The following is a 13,227-nucleotide window of genomic DNA, read 5'->3' as shown; positions in this document are numbered from 1 at the left end:
TTCGTCAAAACCATGCTGAGCCATCTGGTCACTAGGACCGCTCAGTCTTCCCTCAAGGCCATCTGGTCATTATGACTTTGGCAATCCAAATATAAAATCCATAACAATATTCTCCCATAGAACATTCAATGGGTGCAATAATCCTGCTGGTGTTTGTCGATCAAACTTGACCTTCTGACAAACCAAACATTTTGAATTATGAAGTTCAATGTCCTTCCTTATAGTAGGCCAATAGAAATAGTTCTCCAAAGCTTGAAGTGTAGTCAAGGTCTCTCTATGCCCCATGTACGTGTACGAAGGAGCATGGCACTCTTCCATTACCTTGGCCTCAATTTCTTGTGTCACACAAAAAAAGCTAGGTTTGCATCATAAGAAAACCCTACGTGATGATATAAAAAGCCACCAAATCTCGATTCTGCAATTTGTTCCAAAACATCTTTGAAATCCTCTTTGGTAGCATAAGGATCCTTCATCAAAGTGAAATCCATATGGTAACTGGCTCCATCCAATCTCTCCAGGATATCATCAATCCTAGGAATAGGAAACCTGTTCTTTACAGTGATCTTATTAAGAGCCCTGTAATCAATACACATACGCCAAGAACCATCCTTTTTCTCAACCAATAAGATTGGGGAGCAAAAAGGTGATGAGCTAGGTCGAATCAAACCCTTTTCCAAAAGCTCGGTCACTTGCTTCATAATCTCCTCTTGTGGAGCTTGACTCACTCGATAAGGAGGTCTATTAGGAGGTGAACTTCCTAGCATGATGTCAATCTTATGATCTTCTGATCTCTTTGGAGGTAGCTCTCCTGGAAGAGTATCTGCAAAACAATCCTCGTACTTCTTTAGGAAATCTTTTCTTTGATGATCAAGAGTTGAGAGTGACTCATCACCCTCAGATTCTTTTGGATCTCTTACATATATCAAGTACGAGAAAATAGGTTGCTTTATTGCTTTAGGAACTTGTACATGACTAATGAGTGGAATTCCCCAACTCCTACATCAAAAGTTACAATATTGCACGGTGCCCCATAAATCTTGGCCAATCATGATAGTCCAGTAGTTATTGGGGTCCATTGGGAATCTTGCTTTATGGATAGGGACAATGGTGTCATTGGTCCAAGTGGGAGGGAGGCCTTCACAGAGACATATTGAAGAATTTGCCTAGGATAGGTGCCAAGGTGTTATATCCATGTGCGAAACTGCCTGGCTCTACCATTGTCGAGCTTGTTTAGGGCTTCATTGACATTGGCTATGATGAAGAGAGTTGTGGGGACGTGGGATGTTTGGAGAGGGCTGATTGGGGTATCATATAGTTGGGGAGCATAGGTAGTCCTATATAAGAGGGTTTGTGATGGGTGTGGGCTGCCTTCTTTCCTCAAGGATGCGCCAACCATCTGAGCTCTCTGAACTCAAGAAATGATGACGCTCACTTATTCTGACAGGTAGGTTGGCGGAAGGAACTCTTCATATCGTGCTCAAAGATCCTTCCACACATAAGAGGTGAAGCCATGTGGCTTTCCATCCGTTTTGAGGTTGTGAGAGGGGGTCTACTAAAGATCCAAAGCGTGGATGAGACTAGACAATAGTACATGTGATCCATTTGTCGACTAGAAATCATTGAACATGAAATGAGCAAAAGCCTATCTACCAAAAGAATTATGAAACCAATTAATTTTTTCATTAATGAATACTAATAGAACATATTAAAAAGATTACGAAAAAAGATAAAATAAGCACAAGAGTTTATATAATTGATTGATCTATAGGTTAATAATTGATCTCTTAATTAATATAAATAAAAGAAAAATTATATGCATTAAAATCACAAGTGAATTTTTGATAATAAATCTATGCTAAGTAATATGTTACTAATTACTTATTTTAAAAGAATTATATTTATGTGAATTTATTTTCAAATTGTTAACATTTTATGGGCTATGCACTAAAAATCGCAAGTGAAATTTCTTTAATAAATCTATGCTAGCTAATATGTGTTACTAATTCATGTGAATTTATTTCCCACCTGTTAGTATTTTTCATGGGTGTAGCATAATTATTACTAAACCTATTGTTTTCATTATTCAATTGTACTATATTTAGCTATTAAGAACCCTTGTCTTGTTTCATATGCTTTCAGAATGGAGACTTTTTAGATTCGTGCATCTTTTTGGGGATAAACAGCAGTTACACAATTTTAGAGGCTGATGGAGTTTTCTTGAGGTCACTTTCTGATGTCTCCGTGGACGAAAGTGTCTATTCAGATGGTGAAATGGATGATGAGGGAACTCTGCAAACAAAGGAAAGACTTGTAAAGGAGACAGTGTTTGATCTGCAGGTACTTGCTCTGGTTGCTTGTCTTTTCTCTCCCTTTGCGTCTCCTCTGGAGTGCTCTTTCTGTATGGTACTAAGCTCACATGAATTTATCCCCATGGTAGGCTTAACCTGCATTGAATAGCCATGATTCGTGGAGCCTGTAAGAGATTACAGGTCACAAAACTCTCATGACTTATATACAGGAAGTTCTCAACTCCACACCTTTGTATAGTTTGCAGCCTGTTCCCTTCAAACAGATGCTTCATGTCAATTGGTCACATGCATGTAGAAGATTGCCCGTTGTTTTGTGTTTCTGTGCCACAAAGTTTCCGGCTAATATCACACGATTTTAGGAAAGCACATGGTGAAGCTTTGCAGGATGCAAGGGTAAGTTGAAGTGACAAAACGGCTAGATGGCTTTTTGACCAGCATCACCACTTTTGGATGCTCCAATAATCTCAAATACCTACTTTCAGCTACAAGGATAGACCTTGGATAGCTTCCCCACCTGTTGTTTGTGGGAATCTCATGATCACGTCATTTTGGAGGTGCTTGCTTTAAATACACATGAACAGCCAAACTAGCTGAAACTAAGTCAACATTTTTTTACAATTGGAGGTGCTTCCTGTTCAGTAAGTATGTGTATCAATTTCTGGTCATGCATGGATCTGCGATCGCCCCGCACCCCGTCCCCTCCCCCCCTCTCCTCCTCTGCCCAGCCCCCTCGCTGCCTGCCTGCAGCCCTGTCCCCTCTCTTCCTGTTTCCGCCTGTGGCCCCTGCATCCCCCCCCCCCCCCCCCCCCCCCCCCCCCCCCCCCCCCCCCCCGCGGCCCCTTTCCCCTGCTGTCTGCTCCGTCTGTTCCTGCACCCCCCCCCCCTTTCCTCCTCCTCTATTCACTCCCTCTGCCCCCTCCCATGTCTTTCCCTTCCTCACTTCCCTCCTCCATAGCCTCCTGGCTTTCCTCCGCCTTCTTCGACCACAGCGTTCTCAGTTCTTGGGCATTCTCCATTTGCCAAGTCTCGGCCTAATCTAGTCTTCACCCTCAGGAAGACTTCATGGCAGCTGCTCTGTCATCCCCCGACCGAGGCCGCCGTTACTTGCTTATCTTTCTCTGAAGTGGACCTCAAGCTCCTCACTACGACTGTTGCATCATTAGAGGCGCCTCCACTCTGGTATGCAAGATTGTCAGTAGCCGCGATGCGTGTAGACAACTCAGAGATCTTCTGTAAGCCCAACGGGGCATGCCGCGAGACAGATTCTACTACGTATCCAAGAGATATAAATATAGAGAGAGAAGTTAGAGAGAGGGAGAGAGGGAAGGGATAGGGAACTTTGCACAGTACACCACACTCAGCGGGGAACAGGCCCCACCCCCTTTTATTCACGAACAATCCACGGGCACACTGGCCAGGATCAATACAACAATGAACACAAAAGCAAACAAATATGCCGATGTAGAAACCCAAGTCGGAGTCGATGTTGAGGCACAAGATCTCTGATGCCGAGCACACCACGGGGATGACCCACAAGAATCTCTCAACGGGCTAGTACCAGATCCAATATCCAAATCCAATGAATCCAAATCGAAATCCGAGTCCAAATCGAAGTCCAAATCCAAATTCAAGTTCAAGTCCAAAGATCTCCAAGCTTGTAGAGCAATACACACAGTTGACAAGTGTTTGATGTCGAGTCGAAAGAATGGATACCCAATCCTGGAGTAGATACGACCTCCTCCCGAGTCAAATCCACAAATAGCGGTAATCCAAAAGAGTGTTGCTGGCTAGTTTGCTAGGCAACAAGAGGGTAAGCTCCACTTGTTGCATATATATCCATATGTTTCAAGTATATCCCAGTACTAGCCTTGTCAGGTGAGCTTGTGCATCTGGTCTTTCCCCACGTCTATGGTGTCATATGATCATTTGGCAACATCTCTATGCCTTATCTTTGACGAATGTCTTTGTTCTTGATGGTACGTCTTGATGGCCTGTCATGTGTTAGATAAAATAAATGCATTCTCATCTCCTACAAAAAACTAGACAAAAGCTAGTCAACAAACAAATATGCATCATTCGCGTCTATTGGGTATTCTAGGTACTGGCCAAGTAGTTTGGAGCCTAGTGGACTATCACATGCCATAAATCCAAGCATTGTCCACACATCAAAAACAGCACACAAAGTCAAAGAAATTCAAACATACATCAGTATGCAATGCACAAGTAATGATTCTCCTGTTCTTGGATTGTCCTGTCTAGTTTTAGCAGAAACCGTGCTGAGCTATCTGGCACCCAAGGGAAACTGCTCATACTACCGCTCTAGGCCATCTGGTCACTAGGTCCGTCTGAGAGTTCATCAATAGTCATTTGGGCCATCTGGTCGCGTTGACCGCCCGACTATGAAATCCAATATAGTCATCTGGTCGCATTGATCGCCCGACTATGAAATCCAATATAGTCATGTGGGCCTTTGGTCGCAATGACCACCCGACTGTGAAATCCAATAGTCATCTAGGCCATCTGGTCACAATGACTGCCCGACTGTGAAGTCCAAGGTATCTAGCATCGTTGCCGTTCAATGGGTCATCTGGCATCACTGCCTCCCATACATAAATCTTGCTCCTTGGGCTATGGGGAATTGTTGCCACCCAAACTAGAGCATGTCCAAGTAACCATTATATAAGCAAAATAATGTATATATAATGAAGAGGGCTAGAGGTACAACCCCTGCCTCTTGAATCTGACTTGATTGCAAGATGTTTGTATCTGTGCTTCAAATAAATCTAGATCAGTTGCTTTCTCATAAGCTTGAAGTATATTTGGGTAGTCCTTGGAGTACTCCCAAGGCAATCCATTTTGCATCCCATAGCGAATAATTCTCACAGAATGAAACTCAATTTGTTATGGCACTTCCACCCCTGGTGGATCCTCCAATACAAGCTCTTGTGGGGCTAACCTTGTACGTGGTTCCAATAGATTGTCATAGAAGGCATTATGTATCCTCAGATGATCTGAAAGGTGCAACTGATAACATACATGGTTGATCTTCTAGGAAACTTGAAAAGGTCCATATACCATCATCCATAGCAACACTCTCCCATAGAGCATTCAATGGGTGCAGTACTCCCATTAGCTTTTGTCGATCAAACTTGACCTTTTGATAAACTAAACATTCTTGAATATAAAACTTAATGTTCTTTTTGGTAGGCCAATAATAGTAGCTTCTCCCAAGCCTGAGTTAGTGTCAGTTTTGGCTTCAAGTCCTTTGTTACACATAAAGGGGTTTACCTCATAAAAGAATCTTCTTTGATGACAAGAGAAGTCATAGAATTTCTATTCTACAATCTGTTCCAATATAATCCGAATCCAAGAGTTTCATAGGCCACAACATGGCCTCATAGTACAAATTTGCTCCAGTGCAGTCTCCTCTTGACAAATTTCTTGGTAGGATGTCAATCTGATGATCTTCCAATCTGTTTGGCTTCTTGCATTGGCTTGTCAGGACAATTTGCAGCCATATGTCCCTTGTTTCCACATTGGAAACACTTCCCTTCTTTGACATATTCCTTGCGTTGCCTGAGGGACAATTGTCTTCGAATGAGTGGAGGTTTGTCCCCACTCATATCCTTCTTCTCTTGAGGCTCGGCTCTTGATAGGGATTGGCCTTTAAACTTCTTGCTTTGAGGTGGATCCCCATTGTCGTTCTTTGTCTTGTTGTCCATCCAATGCATGTACAAGGCCTCGGCTTGCAAAGCTGTCTTGAGCTTCTTCCAAAGAGTTTTGACCAGCCATGTATACTGCGTGCATGAGCTTAGGTTGCAATCCATTCACAAACTTTCGCATTTCCATTAGCGGTGGAATGAGAGTATATGAAGTAAACTTCAAAGAAACTATTGAAAAGTTGCTAAGGTAAGATGCCACATTCTCACGAACTTTCTGCGTTACCTCATCCCACTCTTTCTACACATCTGCTTCAAAATTTGCAGGGAGAAACTTCTTGTTAAACTTAGTCTTCAAGTTGGTCCATGTCTTCGGCTTGGTCCCTTCTTGTACCACTTTTAGCCACCAATTCAAGGCAGCATCCTTGAAGTGCATGCGAAGCATGTGAAGCTTTGACTTTTTGGAGTAGTCATCTCCTCCAAAAGCGGCATTATACTGCTTGATAAAGGATAAAGCTTTCTGGGTGCACTCCCCCGGGGCGGGGTTCCCATTTAGATCTTCACTAGGGGGTAGAGTGAGAGACAAGCTCTCCGGGAGCCGAGCACCAGGACCCACCCGCGGATGACTCTGTTACCGGAGAGTGGCGGACCGTTGGCCCACGCCAGAGCCATCAGCTCACTACCAGAGCCGAGCGCCGTCGTCGCACGCGCTAGGCTGGTAGAGTACAGGAGCATTCGGTTCTCTCAGATAACAGTTTTGAGCATTTATTGTAGCACCCACCTGACGGTGAAGGACCCCCTCCAGCCCCTCGGTTTGGCGGCCATTACCCAACCGAGACTCCTCCCTTGGTTCTCAAATTCCAGTAAGGCCTGCTGGACCCACTGAACCTCTAGTGAGCCCCTTCCAACACCCTCCCTCTCCGATGGATCTCTCCCAAGTGCTCCCATCCCCCTCATCTATGCGCCGCCCCACCCCCCCCCCTCCCTCCTCTCCTCCTCCATCCTCGCCTCCGACTCTTCCCGCAGCAGTCCCCCCTGCCCCGCCCTCTCTTTCTCTGAGCCCACTCTTCCCCCTCCCTCGGTCTCTCCATTCCAGAGCACTCTCACCGCTCCCCTACAGCGCCGGACTTGGAGCGAAGGCAGTCGACGAGCTCTGTCTACCGGTTGATTCATCGATTCTTTGAGCCAATAGAGATGACCATTGTCGTTTCCCCAGTGAGGGCTCTCTCGCGAGAGTCCCCTAGGTGCCCTCCCCCCAGGATCTTGGGACTGCATGTGGATTACAATTTCTTTCAATGTCTTCCTATGGAAGGAGTTCCTCGTTTTGAGGAGATCGTGGCTGCTATTCGGATATGTGCGGTTTTTCATCATTCTAGACCTTTTACGCTAGAAAGTGGCGCGATGATCTTCTCCTTCCCGTTGAGTGCAGCCCCTGGGACGGAGTGGGATTCGCAGTCAGTGGCTGCCACCATCGAGGGCCAAGCAGTAGAGCTCTCACCATCTTCATGATCTTCGCGTCACCGACATGCTCACCTACCTCTGGCCCCTAGCTAAGATGGACTTGGGAGGCTCCGGCCATAGAGATCAGGACGGGGAGGTGGTCTTCTCCACCCTGGAGGTGCTGCTTTTTGTGTTCCCTCATATCTCAATTGCAATAATCTCCTCCCTGTTTACAAATACCTCCATTTTAATCAATGGAGTGTAGAGTATGCCTACTCTTGCACTCAGGTAGAGTGGCGACACATGGAGGATAGGATCCGGCCCACTTAGCGTGTCTTCGCCCTAAGAATAATTGTGATTATTCCCCATCCAAACCCACACCCAAGAGTCTTCGAGTGGAGAGCAGTTCCGATAGTTCTGCCTCCCATAGAGATTGATATGCAAATAGTCTCATGGAACATTCAGGGTTTAGGGGGGCCTCAGTGCTTTCAAATGCTAGGCATCCTTAGAGGAGAGCTTCATGGAGCTACAGCTGGGGGACCCATCGACATTCTTTTTCTCTAGGAGAACCACCTTTCCAAGGTTGGTACCCATTGTTGTGGGAAGATTTTACCGGGCAAGAGCCACACTTTTTGGTCCGGGGTCCCACTGTAGCCATGTGAGAGGTCAGCACTCCCAAATCCATAGTCGCCGTATTCTCTCCCTAGCCACCTTGGCCGGTGAGTGTCAATTGTCACCATAGGAGAGATTGAGATATCCACTACTCTCATAGTTTGATTCCTAATTGGTTCAAGATGGATCTATGTGCCATTCCCGTGCCCGAATACCGATCACCCTTACTCTTTGCAAGGTGCAGCCTCTGAAATCCTCCAAGGGAGGCTCTGATCTCTTTAATTTGCCTTGGGAACCAATAGAAAAAGTGAGCAGCCCACTGTCCTCATCTGCTCGTTGGACCGCCACAAGGATATCATGTCTGGTAAACACTCAGTCACTTTTGGGGGGGGGGTGTCGTGTCTGGAAAAGGCATCAGCCACTGCTGAGGGATAGCTGAGTCAATGTCGATGCTGAGCCTATCTCGACCCCGGATCCCTGTCAGCCAGGGGTAATTGCTTGTGTGCAATCCGATCTCCAAGAGACCTAGTTGGTCCCATGCTCAAGGCTCCCCAAGATGCATGTGGTCATGCCCCTAACTAACATGTGGCCACCGGGTAAACGGATCAGGGGTTCCAAATCAAAGCGTGCCGAAGCTGCTCCTCTGAGGCAACTGTTACTGTCTGTCTAAGGGCTGGCCTGAGATGATCCCAAGCCCGAAGTAAACTGGTTGCAAATCTGTCCTCAAAAGCTGGGCTAAAACCACGGGTTCGCATCTTTGTGAAGATCCATTGGGTACTCTGCGGCCACGGGCCCCCAAGGTGCGGAGTGCGGGCTGAGATCTAGGCCTATAAGAAATCCTTACAGGGCTCACCGGGAAGGAGTCCTCTGACAATCAACTTGCCCAGCAAGGCACGGCTCTGAATAGCAGGATCGATTAGGCCAAGCCCCCCTCTGTTGCATGCCACCTTGGCCCTAGTTGGCCTCCCATCACTTTCGGCCCATAAGAAGTTCCAGATCAATCACTGTACCTGGCCAATGCATGCCCAAGAAAAGGCCCAACACGAAGTGATGTACCACATGGTGGTTAGAAGTACCTGGTTTGCCACCACCACTCTGCCTGCTAGGGAGAGCCTCGTCGAGCTCGAATACTCAGAAGAAGCGGGCGAGCTACTGCTCGGGAGAGATATCAATGCCAACTTGGCAATCGAGATAATGAACTAGAGTGCCCCTCGGGATCCATTTGAAAGCCTCAACTGGTCTGCAGGTCAAGGCGGGTGCCCTACCCTAAAACCACACAACTTGTGCCAATCGATTTGTGCTTCTGATGCACGGCAGAAAATCTCAATCGCCTCCGCAAATCTCTGTAGATTTTCAACATCTCCGGAAAGGAAGCTAGTGTGTCATCTGCAAACTCTGAATCAAGCACCTCCTCTTGTGTACGGAGGGGAAGACACAATCCCTAGAGCCCGGTCTCCTCGGCACAGAGAAAACTGCTCATGGCCTCGGTGACGAAAAGAAAGAGGTAAGGTGCCAATGGACAGCCCTGCTGAACCCAACGGGAAAGGGGAAATCTCACCTCGGGCCCCCTAAATGAGGACCTGGCTATGCGAGGTTGAGTAGAGTCCTGAAACCCCATGAATCTACTCCACGGGGAATCCCATCCGGCTCATTGTGGCCTCTAGAAAGCTCCAATCCACCCTATCATATGCTTCTCGAAATCTAGAAAAGCACAATGAGGACTTGTTGCCGCATCCTGGCCAAAGTTGTCACCTCCCAGAAGGTAAATATGTTGTCGAGGATGCTCCTATCCTGAGCAAAGCTAGTCTGAGTGTCATGGATCAAGTCTGGGAGAAAAGGCTGAAGTCTCATGCTGATGGCCTTGGCCAATATCTTATAGGTTGTCCCAAGGAGAGTGATGGGTCTCCACTATTAGATCTCCAATCTATCACCACCTTCCTTGGGAATCAAGTGAATGAAGCCCTTTGAGAGCCTCTCTGGCATGGCACATGTAATCATAATCTCATTGAAGGCAGCTCGAAGGCCACCTTCCATGAGGTCCCAATGGCGAAGAAAGAAGGAGATTGGAAACCCATCCGCCCTTGGGCATTTGCCCTTGGGAAGTGCCGTCAATGCCTCCACCAACTCTTCAACATTAAATGGTGTCAATAAAATTGGCCGAAGAGAAGGGGCAACCACCTCCCTCATATGCCGCCAGACCCTCTTGTGTGCGTCCAACACCTGTGAAAATTATGGGGCACCAGTGAGGGGGGATCGAAGAAAGTCTGTGGCGATGGCTCTCACCTGGGGGGAATCTGAAACGATAGCTCCATCCCGGCCACGCAACCTGCGAATACCATCTCTCCTCCTATGGGGTCTAGCTATCTCAAAGAAATCCCCTATGACTGTCGCCTGCTTGTGTCCAAAAAGAGACCCTAGCATGATATCTGTACTCCACCCTCCTCCCCTCTTGGATCTAGTCTCCTTGCAAGCGGCGGTGAGCTGACTCTTGATTGATTGGCTATCCCGGGACCTCTCATGAAGTCCCTGTAAAGAGGCAAGAGTCCTCCTCAAACTCCTCTTCTGCTTCCGAAAATCCTCTAATCTGCTCGAGGTTGCCTCCTGCAAGAAACGGCTGATCTCCCCTAAGGCCTCATCCAATGTGCACACAGTAGAGCCTAAAAGAAAATCCAATCTCGCCCATATCTGTTGTATCTTGCTACATATCTTGGGGTCCTAAATGAGGCTGTCCGGAATCCTCGAGCTCACATGCCTATCATGCCTCAAGGGGTCCTCTAAGGACAAAATAACCGGGATGTGATTACAAAAGGAGGTAGTTGCCAAAATACCCATCATACCCCCTCGTTTGCAAGCCCACTTATCAACATAAAACCTGTCAAGTCTAGAGAGGTTGGGGCCGGTGCTGCTCCTATCCGATCTCAAAAAGCAGAGGCTCCCAAGACTACGCCCAAACTCTGGAAGATGCCGAGGGTCCTGTCCCCTGACTGCGAGAATCATCTCCTCCCAGGCTGAGTACTCTGCTCCTAAAAGTGTTGCCATGCCACCTCCGAGCCTGTTCTCTTTTGCCTCTATCATGTTAAAGTCACTGCCCAAGCACCAAAAGTTAGCTTGAGGGAGGACTGTACTGAGCTCCAGAAGAGGGCTCCACCTGCAGAAGCATTCGGAGCATAGATGTTGACGAAGCCAATGCTATCCTCTCGAATAGTAATGGTAATCCACTGTGGCCGCCCTGGGACAATGACTTCTCAACCAGTCATGGTCGGCAACAACCGCTCCAGGAGAGTTCTCTCGATAGTCCGTGGATTGAGCGTCAACTTGTTGCTGCAATGTCGGAGATTAGATCCATCGAGCAAAGGAGGGGAGAGTACAGGTTCCACGCCAGAGCTTCCTTTTAGACCCAGGCCGCAGATAAGTGTCACGGGGGACTTCTTTGAGATTGCAGGCCCCCATAGGCGGAGAGATGGTATTTGCAGGTTGCGAGGCTAGGATGGAGTTATTATTTGATGGATGCACGCGAGAGGATCTGGCAGCACACGAGAAAGGTAGTTCCTCCCACTCTTCGGTCCTTCTTATTGACTCCCTTCAGAGCAGAGGAGATGGCGAAGGCATTGACGGCTCTCCGTATGGGAAAATGCCCGAGGGCGGAAGGGCTTCCAGGTTCTTTCATTCTTCACCATCCACCGGGATCTCATGGAAGGCGGTGGTGACAGATTGGAGATCTGAGAGTGGAGACCCATCACTCTTCTCGGGACCGCCTACAAGATCTTGGCCAAGGCCATCAGCCGAAGACTTCAGCCTTTCCTCCGTGACTTGATCCAGGACACTCAGACACGATTGGAGTATTCTAGACAACATCTTCACTTTCGGGGAGGCGACAACTTTGGCTAGGCTGAGGCAACAAGACCTCATAGTGCTTCTCCCAGACTTCGAGAAAGCTTATGATAGGGTTGACTGGAGTTTTCTAGAGGGCACGATGCACTGGATGGGTTTCCCAGTGGAGTGGATCCATGGGTTTCAGGACTTTACTCAGCCTCTCATAGTCAGGTTCTCATTCAAGGAGCTCGAGGTGACAGATTCCCCCTTTCTTGCTTGGTCCAACAGGGATGTGCATTTGCACCTTACCTTTACCTATTCGTCACCAAGGCCATGAGCAGTTTTCTCTCCTCTCAAGAGACGGGACTCCAGGGATTGCATGTCCCCCTTCATGCTCAGGTGGAGCTCCTAGACTCAGAGTTTGCAGATGATACAGCAACATAGCTATACAGAGATGTTGGGGATCTCCAGAGATTCGCTGAGGCGATTGAGATCGTTTGTCGCACATCAGGAGCACAGATCAACTAGCACAAGTCGTGTGGTTTCTGGGTAGGCGTTGCACCCGCCCCGACTTGGCGGCCAATTGAGGCTTTCCAGTGGATCCTTAGGGGCACTCTAGTCCGCTATCTAGGATGCCATGTGGGCATCGATCTCTCTCAAGAGCAGCAGCTCGCCGCTCTTCTTCTGAGCATTCTGAAGAAGCTTTTGTACTGGAGGTTGCGAGGCTATCTTTAGCTGGTCGAGTGGTGGTGGTGAACTAGGTCCTTGCCACCATGTGGTACATTACTTCCTGTTGGGCCTTCTCCTGAGCATGCATTGGTCAAGTACATCAGTTGATCCGGAACTTCTTGTGATCCGGTAGTGATGGGAGGCCTGCCTAGGCCAAGGTGGCCTGGAGAGTGATCATTCAGCTGTGATGGAGAGGGGGCCTAGGCATCATTGACCCCACTATTTAGAGCCACACCACACTGGGCAAACTAATTGTTAGAGGACTCCTCCTTGGTGGTTAGCCTTGGAAGGACTTCCTCTTGGCCCGGATTTCTGCCTAGGCCAAGGTGGCCTGGAGAGTGATCATTCAGCTGTGATGGAGAGGGGGCCTAGGCATCATTGACCCCACTATTTAGAGCCACACCACACTGGGCAAACTAATTGTTAGAGGACTCCTCCTTGGTGGTTAGCCTTGGAAGGACTTCCTCTTGGCCCGGATTTCTGCCCGTTCCCCGAGCATCAGGGACCCTTGGCCACAGAGCACTAGATGGATCTTCACTGAGATGTGATGTAGCCTAGCGTTTGAGGACAATTTTGTAGCTAGCGTACTCTGAGCTTGTGATCACCTCAGGCCGGCCCTTAGGCAGTTAGAGGGTGATCAGATTTCAGGCTCATGAGTGGCACAT

The 13,227-nt window shown here is 47.8% G+C and overlaps 1 protein-coding gene across 1 annotated transcript in view; it reads left to right on the top strand.

Moving 5' to 3' along the window:
* LOC147640137 (pleckstrin homology (PH) domain-containing protein) overlaps positions 1 to 13,227 on the top strand; it is a 250,341-nt gene that overhangs the window by 149,928 nt on the left and 87,186 nt on the right. Inside the window, exon 33 of the mRNA XM_086777655.1 lies at positions 2,140 to 2,337. Coding sequence (XP_086633781.1) covers positions 2,140 to 2,337 — 198 coding nt within the window. The remainder of the gene's footprint in view (positions 1 to 2,139; positions 2,338 to 13,227) is intronic.

The sequence above is a fragment of the Cibotium barometz genome, chromosome 3 (genome assembly GCF_041138505.1).
Source record: "Cibotium barometz isolate CiBa-2024 chromosome 3, ASM4113850v1, whole genome shotgun sequence".
NCBI classification, from domain to species: domain Eukaryota; kingdom Viridiplantae; phylum Streptophyta; class Polypodiopsida; order Cyatheales; family Cibotiaceae; genus Cibotium; species Cibotium barometz.
The sequence above is the reverse complement of the archived record's forward strand: the minus strand, read 5'-3'. Positions and strand labels throughout refer to the sequence as shown.